This window comes from Sphaerodactylus townsendi, linkage group LG11 (genome assembly GCF_021028975.2).
Source record: "Sphaerodactylus townsendi isolate TG3544 linkage group LG11, MPM_Stown_v2.3, whole genome shotgun sequence".
In the NCBI taxonomy this organism is placed as follows: domain Eukaryota; kingdom Metazoa; phylum Chordata; class Lepidosauria; order Squamata; family Sphaerodactylidae; genus Sphaerodactylus; species Sphaerodactylus townsendi.
The window spans coordinates 53,358,365-53,375,488 of NC_059435.1; the positions used below are offsets into that span (position 1 = coordinate 53,358,365).

The window sequence follows — 17,124 nt, forward strand, 5'->3', positions numbered from 1 at the left end:
TTTGTTTAACAGGGTTGGAAAACTCCTGGATAGTTTGGGAGTGAAGCCTAGGGAAGGTGGAGTTTGTATAGGGAAGGGATCTCAGTGAGGTATTTTCATAGAGTCTACTTTCCAAAGCAGCGGTTTCCTCCAGGGACGCTGATCTCTATAGTTTGGAGAACAGTTGTAATTCCAGGAGATCTCCAGCCCCCACCTGGATGCTGGCAACCCTGTTGTTCAGTGTAGTTTAAGGCTGTCAGTGTCGTGGAATAGGAGAAAAAAGTAGATTTTAATTTAATATGTGGCATTAATATTTGCGCAGTAATCACCCACAGGAATATGCTAGTGGTTGTAAGTGGCTACACTTAAATATATCATCATGGAAACATGTCCGTTCACTCATGGAATTTTTTTGTTTTCAGTTTCGTTACTCAGATGGGCTGGATAAATTTTTCATGGTGCTGGGCACTTTATTTGCCGCTGCACATGGAGCTTGCCTTCCACTCATGATGATTGTTTTTGGAGATATGACAGATGATTTTGTTGCTTCAGGAACGCCTCCAGGTATGAGATGTCCCATGGACTAGGAGATTTATGGTACGATGATGCAAAAAAAAAGAAAAGAAAAGGATGAAAGTCTATCTTATGGATAAATCACCCCTATGAAAACTACTCAAACTGCAAGTGCATATGAAACACTGACCAGAATGAAGGAGGAGGAAAGCAGTCCTGCCTTTGCAATCTCATTTTGACCAAAGCTTCCACAGAAACTTTTGTATACTATGGTACAATAGGAACCTAAGGCTCATTCCACACATGCAGAATAATGCACTGCTTTCAGTGCTCTTTGAAGCTGTGCGGAATGGCAAAATCCACTTGCAAACAGTTGTGAAAGTGGTTTGAAAACGCATTATTTTGCGTGTGCCGAAGGGGCCTTAGAGAAAAGATCAATTAAGGCTAAATATTTGACAACATCAATAAAGATGAAAGTGATGATAAAAAGAAAGGATATTTGCGCTAGAACTCAGACTCTAGCTGTGCAGCTGTGACTTGTACTTTTTCCAATCATTTTCATCACAGCTGGGAGAGTTCCTCCCTGATTGAGGATTGGCTCTAACTTTTCCAAACACATTCAACTGAACATTTAGATAACATGCATTCATATTCTCCTTCAAGGCGTCTTCCCAGAGAGGCATAGCCCTGCTAGTATGATCACTCAATAGTTTACCATCTGGCTTCCTTTTTTTAAAGCCTATCCATGTTTGTTTCGTTCCCAGCCTCAACAGTATCTTACTTCTTGCTTTCATATCATAGGTGGATTCCATACGTGAGAGTGGCATATACTCAGGCTATCTTTAGAGCTACAGTGCTTAGTGAATAGCTTAGTTTGGTCATGGTCTCTACCACCACTGCCCAAGACTGATTGTGCCCTTGATTCAGGGAAAAGTGAACAGGAAAACAATGTCAACTACAGTATCACAATTGTAGCTAAAGTTCTCAGTGCTGTAATTTGATACCCGCTCATTTGGGAATATGTCCCATTGAACAAAGCACACATGTATAGGACTGAACCAAGAACATAAGAACATAAGAACTAGCCTGCTGGATCAGACCAGAGTCCATCTAGTCCAGCATTCTGCTACTCGCAGTGGCCCAACCAAGTGGCCCAACCAAGTACACATATAGGACTGTATGCAAAACAGATACCAATGAACTGCAGCAAGGTGAACAAAACTCTAAGAATCTTTCTCCTGTTGAACTTAATGGGATGCTAAGCACACTTGTTAGGAAGTAAGTCCCACTGAACACTTGTAGGATCAGACTTAATCTCCCTTGTACTTCAGAGGTGTTTGGAGATGCCTAAATTCTTCTGATTAGTAGTTAATATTAAGCACTGTATCCACTGGCAAACGTACTAATATTATTTGAATGTATAATTCAAGTGTTTAAAGTATATTTTCAGGGGGAAAGGATTAGGGGCTTGCTATTTTATCTTTGGTTTCAGCTGGGGATGTTTTAACTATTATTGCAAGCTGCCTTTCTAAAATCAAAGAATCTGAAGCCAAGTGTGAACATTTTTATTATCCTGTTTCAAGTGAAAATGTTAAAACACCCTTCAAACAGCTAGCTGTTTGTTTTGTTAGGATATGGAATCTTTTGAGTTGTTCTTGGTTTTATTACCCAGAAAGCTTTTATTTAAAGACTGTATAGCTTAATGCTGTTCAACAGTGCAATGTTAATAGTTGCTGTTTAACAGTACAATCTTAAACTGAGTAACAGGTTTCTAAATCCATAGAAACAAACAGGTTTAAATGGGTTTAACTCTACTTAGGTTGGCACTATTGATCCCTTGTTCTTATGATTTTTTGAAAGTTTGCCGGAAGATAAGAGTGGCTATTCTCTTAACAACCCCCTTTTAACAAAACTGTATTTTGTATTGCTTTAAAGAAAGGGTGGGAGCTAGGTGAAAATTATTCTGTCTTTCTCTGTATAATAGTCTACTATTCTTTCTCTGTATAATAGTCTACTATTCTACAAATCAATCGGTTTGGAAAGATGTAACTCTGCTTAGGACTGTACCATCTCTTTCTTTTGCTGTGTGTATCCTAATTAAATCTCAGTATCTGAATATCTAAATAAATCCTCTATAAACTAATTGGTTATATAAATGTCATAATGTAAATTAATGCTATAGAATGTAGAATACATAATTACCAATTATCAAAAGATGTCATAATGTAAATTAATGCTATAGAATGTAGAATACATAATTATCAATTCAGTGGCAATTCAGTGCACAAGAGTGCATTGATGGTTCCTCACACCATCTTCATTTATCTACTTGATTATGAAGTATTTCCTGTGATGAGGACTGCATATTTCTTTATCTAGATGACCTTTTAATTAGACTCTTCTGAAGTCCTACTACCATCATTTCTGAAAAAGAAAGCATTGGAGAGAATTTGGGTATATTGCTGTGATAGGAAAATCATTACAGCTATGCAGTATAAAAAACTACAACTTTGATGAATTAGCAAATGAAATCCTTAGGATATCTGGGGCAGATAGATGACTATATAAAGCTAATTATTGTGATGTCTCTACAGTCACACATAGAAACTATGCCTGCAGAGGTTATCTGCAGAAAATTCTAGAGCTCATAGGAGTCAGGGATTGTCTATTTCCTCCAACAATTTCTCCCACTCTTAGTTTCTTTGAGGTAAATTCTGCATCTTCTAAAATTATTTCTAAAGACTCCAGGGTTCTGTACTACTTATTTTCTTCCTAACTGCAGGGAGCTAGAATGCCATAAATCACCCCCTTTTAATTTTTCAGCTTTCTATGCAGCTATGTTTGGTTGCTGAAGATCATTATAAAAACTTAACTAATTCTGTTATAGTCCACAACATCAATCTCAACATACCACCAAAACTTTCTTCCGACTCCAGTTCCAAATCAGAAACTTCATATGAATCATCTCCAAATATTGCCTTGATTAATGTGAACCCAATAGTATCTAGTAAAAATTCAATGCTTTGCTACAGCAAACATCTTGTGCATGTGGCTATTGTCTAGACCAGGGGTGGCCAAACTATGGCGCTCCAGATGTTCATGGACTACAATTCCCTTCAGCCCCAATTGGCCATGCTGGCAGGGGCTGATGGGAATTGTAGTCCATGAACATCTGGAGCGCCATAGGTTGGCCACCCCTAGTCTAGACCCTAGGACACTGAAATGAGCTACATACATCAGCAATCATTGGGTCCTGCTTTTGGCATTTTACAGTCTATACTCTATAGGGAGGGAATGCAGAGTATAGCCCAGTCTCAACAGATCTCAAGAAGTCTAGCAGGGTCAGTTCTTGGATGGGAGACTAGCAAGGAGAATTCTGTAGAGGACGGCAATGGCAAACTACCTCTATTTCTCACTTCCTTTGAAAGCCCCTTGCTGGGGTTGGTTGCAACTTTACAGTACATACATACATATGTACTGTCTAGATCCTATAGTTTTCCTTGTTATGGAGAAGTAACTGATGAAGTATATAAGCTTTTAGCTAAAGCCACAGTTAGTTCCATTCCATCCCCTACCCAAAATAATTGAGAATACGTACAAAACTAGAGAGAGAAACTGTTCCTGCTGTTTTTTGTACCCCGCAGCCATTGTTGCTATTGTCAAAGCATTCATTAGACACGACTCCATCAATACTAGAAACAAATCATACGTTGTATGTAGCAATAACTGCCATTGATTGAATGAACACACACCTTCCTCTTACCTTGCTGTGAGCATTGTGACAAAGGAAGTTGCTACCTCAGTAACTGCAAGAAAGCTGATGAATGAGGTATAAACCATTATCTTGTGCCCCAGAGGCAGGAAAAAAATGTTAGTGAAGAGGAAAGGGTCTCTCATTCCTAGACCTCTGCATTTTTCTGCAGCAGGTCTGTGCAAGTGAGCTTCCCACTCTGTGACTGCAGAGATGCCCATCGTGAAGATTGGTAACAAGTGCAACTATGTTCTCCGCTTAATTTTTGAAAATGGTGATAGAGGATTTGTGGTTTAAATGGACGGACGAATGCAAATTCAGCTGGAAATAATAGGTCACAATGGTGTGCAAAGAACTCAGTGGCCAAAATAAGGACTACTCTGAAAAATAAGGATTATTCTGAATGCAAGGGAGAAAGGTCATTGATCTGTTACCTTTCTAAATGTACAAGTAGTGATGTAACAGGGAAGTAGGAATCTGATTGAGGCCAGTCACTGATGGACCACAGGATGAGCAAAAAAATGAGTTGTTGATTATATATTTTCTTGTTGCATTTGTTTCATTCCCTCCCCTTTTTTTTCCTCTTTAGAAAACATGGACAATATCACTCTAGACAATATCACCCTGAGCAATATTAGTATAAATGATTTTTTTAAGTCACTAGAAGACCGAATGACCAGGTACCTAATTTTTTTATTTGACAATTTGATCTTTTTGTTGTTGCTGCTGCTTCTGTTATGCAATAAAATATCAGGCCCATACTGGCAGGGTCGCCCACCAGGAGGAAGGTTTGATGTGTGGGAAAACCTTGCAGAAACGAAGCTTGCAGGTTGTTTATTTAATATTTTCTTCAATGTATGCAATGGCACAGTTCTTTGATTAGGTATGAGACATAGCTACTTTCTCACTGGCGTCACTGGGTCATTATTTACAGCTTTTTAGCAATCTAGTTTGTATAGCGGAAATGTAATCTATTGTACTTTGTACGCGTTTGATTGTCTTGCTCCACAGAGATAAAAATATGTGGAGGTTTGAAACACTGCCATGTTTAGTGAGAAAAACCTGGTCTCCAAACATGTCTGAGAGTGAGTGTGGCATAGTGGTTAAGAGAGGTAGACTCTAATCTGGAGAACTGGATTTGATTCCTTTCTCCCTTACATGAGCTCTGATCTGGAGAACCAGGTTTAATTCCCCCCTCCTCCACATGAAACCTGCTGAATGATTTTGGGCAAGTCACAGTTTTCTCAGAACTTTCTCACCAGCTTCACAAGACACCTGTTGGGGGTAGAGAGGGAAGGCAATTGTAAGCTGCTTTGAGAAAAGCACGGTATAAAAACCAACTCTTCTTCTTTCAAACAAATCATGGAGGGATCTAGTTAGATTGCAAAGAGGATGTCCCAGAGTTCTTGTTTTTCTTTTCCAAGGAGGAAGTGGTTATATTCTACAGACAAAGGTTCACTAGCAAAGGGTAAAGCAGAGCTTGCACTGGCAAACTGCATTGAAACAAATACTTCACAAATCAATTTATGTACTCCTGCTATTCTCAGTACTAGCTTGTTAGTCCAGCTAATGGGAAATGCATGGTAGATGACAGCAGCTGCTCAAGGGTGGTTGTAACATATAGAAATGCCTTGTCATTCCACCAAACCAAATGGCTCTTTTCAGGTCTGTGCCACACCTAGCCATGAAAGAGCTAGCTAGGCTAGGCTCCTGATCCAAGGAAAGAATGTGATTATCAGTTCTTTGTACTATGACCCTCCGGTAGAACTGCTGCCTTCGAATATGTTTCCAAGTGGCAAAAGTAACCTATAACCACCAATAAGGATGGGAGTGTTAAAGGGTGAAGTGTCTGTTACTTGAATTGGCCTAGCTGTCCCATTCCACCCCCACCCACCCCCAACCTATGTTACTTTTCCTACTGCTCCTTGTTCTTTTTCCTCTTTCCACTCACATACAACAACACAACAACACAACAACACAAGCCTTTATTGGCATATTAAACAGGACAAAATTTTAAAACAAAAACAAGTTTAAGAAACACAGTTAAAATTACTAATTTCCAGTATAAAATTTGCAACAGTTTCACAAAAGAGTACATCAGAGCTGTTCAGGAGATTGGGTATCTTATAACACTCAGGCCACTGAGAACATTGCAAGAAAATGGAATTCATGTATTTCATGCATATCTTATTGTATTTAGGGCATAGAAACAAAGAATGGTCAAGTTTCCACTCATATTCATTTCATGAGCCCTTCTGAATTCTTGCTTTCCCCATTATTCTCTGGGTTCCTTATGACTTTGGTGTAAAGAGAATGCCAGTATAGCAAGCGAAATTTGCACAATTATTTCCATTCATACCGTCTGAGAGCTAGTGCTGTATCATGGATTAGAATGCCAGATTAAGACCGGGGAGATACTGATTCAAATTCTCACTGTGTTCTTTGGTGACCTTGGCTCTGACACTCTTAATCTATCTCACCAGGCTGTTGTATCAATAGAATGGTAGAAGAGACAACTGGGCGTACCGCTCTGAACTTCTCGTGGAAAGGGCAGGATCAATATCTGTTACACATAAATGTGATGAATAGTTTTCCCTTTATCCTTTTGAAAGAGCTAGATCATGCTTGCACATGACAGAGGAATACTCAACTTGAATGAAAGGCATGCCTCAGCTTGCCTATGAAATCAGTTAATCATTGCAAATGTAATGAGGTCAGTTTCCTGTGGTTTAGAAAAAAAGTCCACAGGCATACAAAGGGCAAGTTAAAAGATAAAGAGGTGTAGGGTTATCACTGTGTAATATGAGCAAACTAGTTACTGTTGCATACATAGAATAAAACTTAATGGCATGGATGCAGAAAATCTTATCCTTAAATATATAAATACATACAGGGAAAAATTATCCTGTTGCACCTTCATCATAAGGTGCTTCCACACTACCCCTTTTCTGCAACTATGTCTTCACTCATATGACAACATCTTTTCCAGACTATTTCATTCCCATGTTTTCCCAGTGGTAGTGCCATTATTTTTATAGAGGTGGTGTAGTGGTTAAGAGTGGTGGACTCTAATCTGGAGAACCAGGTTTGATTCTCTGATCCTACACATGAATGGCGTACTCTAATCTGGTGAACCAGGTTTATTTCTAAATTACATGAAGCCTACTGGCTGATCTTGGGCTAGTCACAGTTCTCTTAGAACTCGCTTAGCGCCATCTAGCTCACATGGTGTCTGTGGACTAGATGGGAAGGGAAGGAGCTTGTAAGCTGCCTTAAGACTCCTTACAGTTGATAAAAGCAGAGTATAAATCCAAACTGTTCCTTCTCCTCCTCTCCCTCCTCCTCCTCCTCTGCTTCTGCAAGCTGGGAGTATTCTTTTTTTTTTCTTCACACCCATCCTTGCTGAACCTTCACGGAGCTTCTCTCCCAGTATGAACGTATGCAGCAAATCCAGTTTTCTGATCTTGGTCTTTTATCTATCTCTTCTCACGGGCTCATTAAATCTTTCACTGCTCAGTCTCAAGCTTTTCTAGTAATGTACCTTCTAGTAATGTACCTTCTAGTAATGTACACTGTGGAACAGCTTTCTTGAATCTGCAGATAAGCACCACCTGTTCGACGATTTAGGATGCAGGCCAGTACAGAACAATTGGCCTTTTGTTGATTGTGTTGTGTTCTACTGTATTCCAGACTAGGCTTGCTCAATACCCTAGAAATTCAGAAAATTCAGATTTATTCAGGCATAAAATTATCTGCATACCCGAATAAGACAAATAACATATTCGGATATACCCGAATATTTGGGTATACCCGAAAATTTTTGGTCCGTCTCATTTTTTTTGGTGTTTTTGCATTTCAGTCTGCCCCATTCCCCACTGTTTTCAATGGGAGCTAACAGGAGATGGTGGCTACCCCATAACTTTGCCCCCCAAACTTCACCAAATTCAGCTGGTATCATCAGGACAGTCTCCGGATAACACCCTGAAATTTTGTTACCACTAGCTGTAAAAATGCACCTGTGACAGGCATGCCAAGAAATTGCGCAAGATTCTCTGCTCTGCAGTGCCTTGGCTCCATTGCAGCCAATGGGAATTTCTGAGTGTGTAAGCAGGCTGCACATTTTTGATGATAGAGGCACCACTTTCAAGGTGGCTCCAGAAGGCCCTCCTGGTAATATTATCCAGGCCTGGTGAACTTTGCTTCTGGAGGTTCAATTTTTTGGGCCCCCAAAAGGTTTATTTTGTTTTCCTTCTCCTGCACGTGAAGCCTGCTGGCTGAGTTCTCTCAAAACTCTCTCAACCCTCCCCTTGTCCCCAGAAGCAAAGTTCACCAATCTTTTCCCACCATAGACTTCAATGGGGCTGGCTGTTATGCCCAGCTATGCTTCAACTCTGCTCCATCTATAGGACAGCCTTCAGACACTAGAAGATGTCCATCGTATCACCTCTCAATCATTTCCTCTCCAGTTTAAACATACCCAGCTCCTTCAACTTTTCCTCATAGGACTTGGTCTTCCAACCCTCCGCCATCTTTGATTTGTACCTGTTTTTGCTTTTGTCAACTGCTCCTATGCAAGTTTACTCAAAAGTCAGCTCCACTGATTGCACAGGGCCTACTCCCAAGCAAGTATGCATAGGACTGTACTTTGCTAGCATGTCCCTGTTTGGTTTTTTTGATTGAAGCTTCTTGTTCTGAATCAGATGATATCATTCCATGAGGAAACACTTGTCTATGTCTATATTAAAAGTACTGTCTGCTTTTTAAGCTCACAGATGAAACAGACTATTCCTAAAATCAATCTGTCTCTCTCATGCTATGAATTAACGCATTGCTTCTGACTTTGCCTCTTCAATTTTGTGTTTATAGCCATGCATACTACTATTCGGGAATAGGGTTTGCTGTTCTTGTTGTAGCCTATGTGCAAATTGCATTTTGGACCCTGGCAGCGGGCCGTCAGATCAAGAAAATTAGAAAACATTTTTTCCATGCCATTTTGCGTCAGGAAATTGGATGGTTCGATATGAATGATGTTGGGGAACTAAATACGCGACTTATAGAGTAAGTATATATTTTATGCTTGGTTATCATGTTTTCTTCAGAAGTTATTGGTTTTAATTTTCATCCATTATGCATGGAACACTTACCTTGGGGATCTTTGCTGCACAGTGGGGTTGTAGTGGGTATCCTCATGTTTACATGCAAGAAGATACCCCGCTGTCCGCTTCATGGCTTGCCTGCTGAATTCTCCTGGGGCCCTGCTTTTCCTGGTTCTCTTAACTCTGCCCATCAACTCACTCTTAAAGGCACAGATCTTAACACACCCGTGTTAAAGCCCTTTAAATTGCTGTTATATTGATATTGCTGTTAGTGCAATTATATCGATATTGTAGCCCCACTCCAAAAATAATTCCCCCCCGCAAATGAAAGAGACAAAGCAGTTTCCTGGACCACACTCTGCTGAAGCCTCACACACAAACACACTCATCCTTCTGCTGCTGCTGCCGCTGCCATGGGGCTTGTTATTTCAATATTCCTTAGTATTTCAATATTCCTATATTAGATCTATAATTATTTTTGATAGATCTAACATGGTATAAATGCTTAAAGTTGAAATAAAGTTTTACAAAGCCCTCCTCATTATCAGGGAGGGTGGAGGAAGAGCCAGGGAGGTGGGGTGAAGCCAAAAAGCCCGAAGCAAAGAATGATGCAGGGCCATTTCTTTCATCTTCCCTGCGAAACAGAGGAAAAGGTCGCTCTTTGCCTGCTCTCACAAACAGTGGAGATTATGGGATCTGCTGCGCAGTGAGTGTGAGAGGGGGAAAAAGGCGTCCATAACAGAAGCTCTATCCCGAAGAGCCCCAAGGTAAGCATTCCATGCACAATGGGCCTTCGTTTCCTAGTTTGGTGTATTTTTCTTAAAGTAGAGTTTCTTGTATATTGATGAGATTTTAGATGTTGGGGCTCTAAAGTAAGCTCCCTATACTGTGTGTTTTGTCTTAAAATTAGGAGAGATAGTAAAGTGCGACTCTTAATAAAGAAGGGGATTATTGCAAATATGAGAAGTCCATTTGCAGCTGCATTAATACATCTTTTATGATCTGAAAATATATTTTTTTGTATGAGGGACTGAGTGTAAAGGTAACCCAGCAGATCGCTGGTTACATAAATCTCTACGTGGGGATTTAAAATCAATAAAATGACACCACCCTTGTGGTTTGCTAAATTGTGAAACTACTTCAACAGGATAGCAACATTCATGGTAACAAACCTTTAACACAAACGCAACAAGTTTACAATTACAATTACAACTAAATCATAGTAGCTATGAATACAGCACAACTCAGATATCAGAGCTGTAGCAAGGGGAAACTGCAACCGGGGCACGTGTGTGCCCTGCCATGCCCTGCCCCATCCCAGAACACCCCTGAACACCCCTGCCCCACCTCGCCCCACCCCACCCCACCCCACCCCACCCCCTGGGCACTACACCACTGTCAGATAATAGAGGATCTTCAGTGCCCTTTGGGAAAGGCCCTCAGAACAATAACAAATACCAAAAGAGCCCAGTAGTAAAAGAAGGGAGGAGAAAGTCCAAAATATTGATTAGAAATGCAGGGCTGCTTCTTCCCCAACTGCTCTTTGGTGGCTGCTGCAGGTCTTTCTCACTCTTGCTGCAGGCCAGATTGAGTGAGGGAGCTGTTTTAAACCATATTTTGAACCATAATATAATTAACAGCTTGACAAACCATTTTATTATATTAGGGGAGATTTTAATATGCCATTTCTTCCTTGTTGGGTCCACCACATACCTGTAAGGAGACGATCCATTTCCTCAGTCAAGCTGCAGGCCACACTGAGGGGGCTGGGACTCTGGCAGTTGATAATATATGCACAAATTTACCAATTGCTCATGATCAGTGATCTCCTGTTCCCTGAGCCCTAAAGTCCAAACATTTTTAAAAAACCGTATATTAAAATGGCATGGATCACACAAAGATAATTTTTATATACATTTATGCCTGCTTCAAAAATGAATAATTGTGGTATCCTCAGATTCAGAAATATTTATATAAACATTTAGTCAAACATATGGGATGTGAATGCAAATATAGTGATACAACTGGAACATCTAGGAAGTATCTTTGGATTGTGTGTATGGATGTATATTTCTACCCTCTGAATACCACATTAACCAATTCATCTTAAATTTGCTTCTTCTTTTTTTTAAGTGATGTCTCTAAAATCAGCGAAGGAATCGGAGACAAGATTTCAATCCTAATCCAAGGAATTTCTACATTTCTAACAGGAATTATAGTCGGGTTCATTCGCGGGTGGAAACTAACTCTTGTAATACTGGCAGTCAGTCCTGTTCTAGGACTCTCGGCTGCAATATGGGCAAAGGTAATGTATATTTTTATTGAAATGTAAAATGCACAACCAATATTTTTGGTTATAAAAATGTTGCCTTAAAAGTGAGTTATTCATGCTATCTTTTGTACATCACCGTGAGTTAGCAGTTGCCTTAAAAGTGAGTTATTCATGCTATCTTTTGTACATCACCGTGCTCCTAGCACATGGAGATTCAGATATAGGCTGAAAGCAATTTTTTCTGGTGGCCTTGATAGACAAAGTACAGTCCCATGGTATATTTATTTCTCACTCCTAGTTCATTATATAAGTAAGACTATACTGGTTAGCATAAAATCTGTAAAATTGCCTTAAATGATTGGGTCCTGACAATTAAACAAAAGTCTTCGATTTTGGCTAGAGGTATTATGCCATGTAGGTAGGGTAATGAAGCCAATTCTCTAGACTACATCTACTATTTGGATGCTGGGACTGAAATACTATGTTTCCTATAGGTCCTTTCTGCATTCACCAGCAAAGAGCTTGCTGCCTATGCAAAAGCTGGGTCCGTAGCAGATGAGGTTCTATCAGCTATCAGGACAGTAATGGCTTTTGGAGGACAGAAGAAAGAAATTGAGAGGTTAGGAAATTTGTGTTATTAATTTTAAACGGCCATTCCATATATGTTGTGTGCATTTAGATTATTCAGTACTCTATATTGACCCGTTTCAAACTGAACACCCTCTGGTCTTTGGACCTGGCCAAAGACCAGAGGGTGTAAATGTGACTTTCCAGACTCTCAACTGAATTTCCTGTTGTCTACAAAAGTTGTTTGCAGATCTAAAGGATAGGAATCTTTGACATCCACTTGTCACCTGCTGTTCAGAGATGCTAGATAAATGATCAGTATAGGTATGATCAACACTGGTATCCAGAATGGGGCTGCCATCTGGACAGAGGTGACTTACTTCCAAAGCACATGCTGTCCTAGTGTAACACCAGAATGCTGAGTGGAAGCCATTCCACATTGTGACTCAGGCCTACTCAGTGTAGCACCAAGACTCTGAGCAGGTGCACACAAAGGTACATCAGGCCTTCTGTCTTCAGTTGGAGCCCTACATGTGGTCTCTGACTTGAACTGATAACAAACTGGGCCACTGATGAATCCGAATAGGGGTTTTTTTGGGGGGGGGGGAGAGTACAGAGTAACCAGGTGGTATCTTACCCAAGATACATCTGGATCCAAAATGTGACAGGCAAAGGGACGTGCTCACCTGACAGAGGACCATGATTGTCCCCATATCTTCTGGCTCTTTTAATAACAAACCACATATCTGGTGCTTTCCCATGATGTGAGGAATAACAAAGCCCCTGCCCTGGACCCTTGAATATAGTTCAGTCTGCCAGCCATCTGCATCAGATAATAATTTTCTTCATTTCTTCACCAAAGTCAAAGAAATATGGCTTGAAAGTGTATCTCTTGACCCTAAACCTTTTTTGTAGGATATTTATTTGGGGGACCCACTTGGGACAGACTAAATGAATCCTGAGAGCTGCAATTTGTTACTAGGAATAACATGATAGATGACCGATGCTAAAATAATATAAACACAAAAAGGTGTAATAAATATTATATGGGGGTTGTAGTCAAAACAAATAAAAATTAGGATAAAAGTGCATTTGGCTGTCCAGTGCTAATTATATTTAACCAATTTTTTTCTCCCTTCAGGTATCGTAAAAATTTAGAAGATGCTAAAAATATTGGAATCAGGAAGGCTGTTACAGCTAACATCTCCATTGGATTTGCTTTCTTATTAATATATGCATCTTATTCCCTTGCTTTCTGGTATGGATCAACTTTAGTATTATATGAAGGTTACTCTATTGGGAAAATCCTTACAGTAAGTATTAGTGAAGAGCTGCGTACTTTTCTTGTACAGCAAAGATGACTACATTTGGTGTTGAGGTTTAGCAAAATAAATGGGCTCAACTGAGTGGCTGATTTTTCCTTCAGGGACAGGGCAGCCTCTTGTCTGTCATGCCACATTTAATAGAAACCTGATATTTACCTTTACCATTGACTATTCTAAGTTGATATATCAGGGTTTTTTGCCATAGCTACTTGCCACAGTTTGGAATGCCAAGAATGTAATGTTAGATTTTTGCCAACATTTATTATTCTATGGGTTATTGGCCATCCCCACCCTACTTGCTGCAGGGATGGTGGGAGGAGACAATTCTTACATGTTGGGTCATCTTGGCACATCTAGGTTGATCCCAGATGGATCTGTCCCATGCCATCCTATCCTGTGAAAAGAAAACTCATATTACTAGCAATCTGGTTGACAGTTCTGCTTTAACTCAGCTAACCTCTGTCTAGGTGGCTAAAACAAACAAAAATCCAATTGGCATTTCCTTCTAATAAATAATCAGAGGAATAATATCCAAATAGTTTTTCCTGGCAAGAGTAATTGAACTGAACAGGTGCCGGGAAAGAGCTTTATTGTGCTTTCAGGCAGCCCCCTTCCCCTAAGGGGGGCTGCATTGCAGACCTTTCTAGCAGTTTGTGCTCTTGGGTCAAATCTGCCTGAAAGTTACTATGTCATCCTTATGGGCTCCCAACACCTGCTATTCTGAAGGAAGCATAAGGGCTACCTCAGATGCTCAGATTTTGTTTCACTCTGTTTTGGTCTGTCTTGTCCCTCCCTGACTCTTCCTGTGTCTGTACCCGCCTGGTCGGCTTGTCTTCATTTTTTTCTCACCTTGTCTGAACTTACTTCTTCAGCCTACTGGTCCTGCTGTTGCCAAGAATGTTCCAACTTGCTCCTTTGACACATGCCCTGATTTCCTTCCATTGTTCAGCCTAGCATTGTGTTAATTGGGTCCTTGTGCCAATGTCCACATGAACTCAAGTTGTTACGCATGGCAGAAAAGCAGCTGGATGTTGTGGTATGGGGAGGCTCCACAGGACTCCTGCCTGTGTACTGGCATAACTTGAAAGGTTACCATTCCCAAAAATGATTTGAGCTATGATTTTACAATTTTTTTCCTGTCAGTATTGAAACTAACATTTAAGAAAATATTAATGCATGTAAAGCTTCTCTAACAGTGCAACCCTGTACAGAACCACACCCTTCTAAACCCATTGACTCTGCTTCGGATTGCAGTGCTAGTCTCATAATAAGATTTTTAGTAGAAGGGATTTCGGCTTAATAGGAACGTTGGTAACTTGTGATTTAAGAAAGCCAACAAAGGGTGTGGATAGATTCCTCTGAAGGTACCTTCCCTCATTTTCATTGCCTTAATTGTACAAGCCATTGTAGAAGCCTGTCAGATCCAAGGCCAGGACAACTGGGGATGATTGGAACCCTTGAACAGGCACAAGTTTTCCCTATGTGAACTGTCGCAGGCATTCACAGCTGGAATCAATTGATTGTTATGGGTTTTCCAGGACCACCAGACCATGCCCCAAAGCTCAAAAAAACCCACAACAGTGCCAACTGTTGTGTTTGCTGGAACCAGCTTGCTTGAATTATTTTTATTTATTTTATTTATTATTTAAAATTTTATACCGCCCCATCCCCAAGGTTTTCATGGGAAAGTGATACATGGTTTCCTGGCACTGTGCAACTGCCAAGCATTGTATGACCTTTAAACTGGAAGTAGTACAAAATGTGGTTTTAGAAAGAGAATCTTTCTTCAGTTTTCAAAATACTGGAATTTAGCACTCATTTCAGAATCTCTAGTATATACTTTTTCATTCTAAACAGAACTGAAGACTAAGGTTTAATATTAAAAACAGGGTTTAATATTTTTTCTGTTCTTTGGTAGGTCCATTGTTTTCTTCTTGAAATGTAGCCTCATTGCAGTTGCCTGATATGGGGCCTCAATCTTTGTTAACATTTTTGTTTTTGTTTTTTTCCTTGAAAATTATTTCCTGTTTAGGTCTTTTTTGCTGTGTTAATTGGAGCATTTAGTATTGGCCAGGCTACTCCAAACATAGAGGCATTTGCTAATGCAAGAGGAGCAGCTTATGCAGTTTTTAACATTATTGATAATGTAAGTATCCATTTGAGAGCATAGTTATAATTGCATAGAGCCACAAAGTCTGACAGCATTAGTAAATTATAATGACCATTGGCTGAAATTCAAAGAACAGCAATACTGATTTTGAATACCCCAGGAGACACTGGGCTGCCTTCCCAAATGGCAGCTGTTTCCCATCTCCCTCAGGCTTGAAACGAAGGGGTCCTTCACAAGCAGTGACTTATAAGGCAGATGTTAACAAATCCCTGGAGAAACTTATAGAACTGGACTGACGCCAGTCCCTCAATGCGAATTTTCCATCCCAAATTTGCTTAGTATCCTGGAACATCGCGGGTTGGAACAACAAAGTCACAAGACCTGAGTTTAGGAAAATGTTAATGGGCTTATAAGGCAGTTCCAAGTCATGGAGTCACAAATTCTATTGGGCATGCCCACATGAAACTGATACTTTGGACTCTAACAATTCTGTTTACAGTTAATGGCTTCAATCTAATTTGTAGTTAATCGCTGCTTAATGCACAAAAAATGGCTGTGCAAACTCATTGTCAATACCTACTGGCTAAGATGCCAAGGCTAAGATGCCAAATGGGAAGAAAGCTCAGACTGGTCTCTGCCATGAAATGATCAATCTATAGGCAGTTTGCTTTTGAGGGTAACATAGCGGGTGGGATCCTGGGTGTCTGTTAGAATGGGAGTTATATATGGAGGAATGAATGAGTGGCTAAGGTTGGCGCATACTTCGTAGCTTTTTGTTTGCCATTTATGGTTACCTCATTCTTCAGCCACAAATATTGATGACATTTAAGCTCTCTGCGTCCCAAAATTATAGTCAGACCACTCAATTTACACAGTTTTAGACTGGGGGAGACTGTTCTTTTAAGTGACATGCGGTTCAGTCTTCAACCCAGTGTAACTCTGTTTACATTTGCACTTATCAACTGTGCCTGTTTCAATGCATTGGTATGCCCCAGGGATTCCATTAGGTTGAATTCCAAGCAATTAAAAAAATGGTATTCCTTTGGAATGCCCAAATCTGGAACCGGTGTATATCATTTTACAGGGCCAAGTTCTGAGGATGTATGGCTGATTATGCACAGCACAAATAAGATGTCCTGGGGATGTCTTTAAAAAAAACTGTCACCTGATATTTTGGTCAGACAGCACGGGCAAAAAAGATGTCAAAGTAGAAAGAGGCTTCCCCCTCCCCTCACCTGCCATTTCCTCCTACCTGAGTTTAAAGCTCTCGTGCCTGACTTTCTGTGGTGCTGCAGGAATACTCCATGCCTGCAGCTTTTTGTTTAAGGTTTTTCCAAGCTATTTGCTCTGTTGCTTGGTGCCTTTTGAGCCTAAAAAGTACATGTTTGTACTCAGCTTGTCCTGCCAATTCCAGCAATATCCACTTTTTGATGAGCTGTCTTCAAAGCTATACAGACACAATTTCAGAATTCATGCTGATTTTTATGGCATGTCTGTATACCTTTGAAGAC

At 40.2% G+C, this 17,124-nt stretch overlaps 1 protein-coding gene across 3 annotated transcripts in view; it reads left to right on the top strand.

Annotated features, from left to right (window-relative positions):
* Nucleotides 1-17,124, top strand: part of ABCB1 (ATP binding cassette subfamily B member 1) — a 59,468-nt gene that overhangs the window by 7,745 nt on the left and 34,599 nt on the right. For 2 of the 3 annotated variants that reach the window (XM_048510754.1, XM_048510755.1), the window contains 6 exons: nucleotides 4,833-4,923; nucleotides 9,110-9,301; nucleotides 11,473-11,644; nucleotides 12,106-12,230; nucleotides 13,320-13,491; nucleotides 15,536-15,649. In XM_048510754.1, coding sequence (XP_048366711.1) covers nucleotides 4,833-4,923; nucleotides 9,110-9,301; nucleotides 11,473-11,644; nucleotides 12,106-12,230; nucleotides 13,320-13,491; nucleotides 15,536-15,649 — 866 coding nt within the window. Of the gene's footprint in view, nucleotides 1-401; nucleotides 544-4,832; nucleotides 4,924-9,109; nucleotides 9,302-11,472; nucleotides 11,645-12,105; nucleotides 12,231-13,319; nucleotides 13,492-15,535; nucleotides 15,650-17,124 lie in introns of all 3 variants that reach the window. The other variant, XM_048510753.1, reaches the window with a different exon arrangement.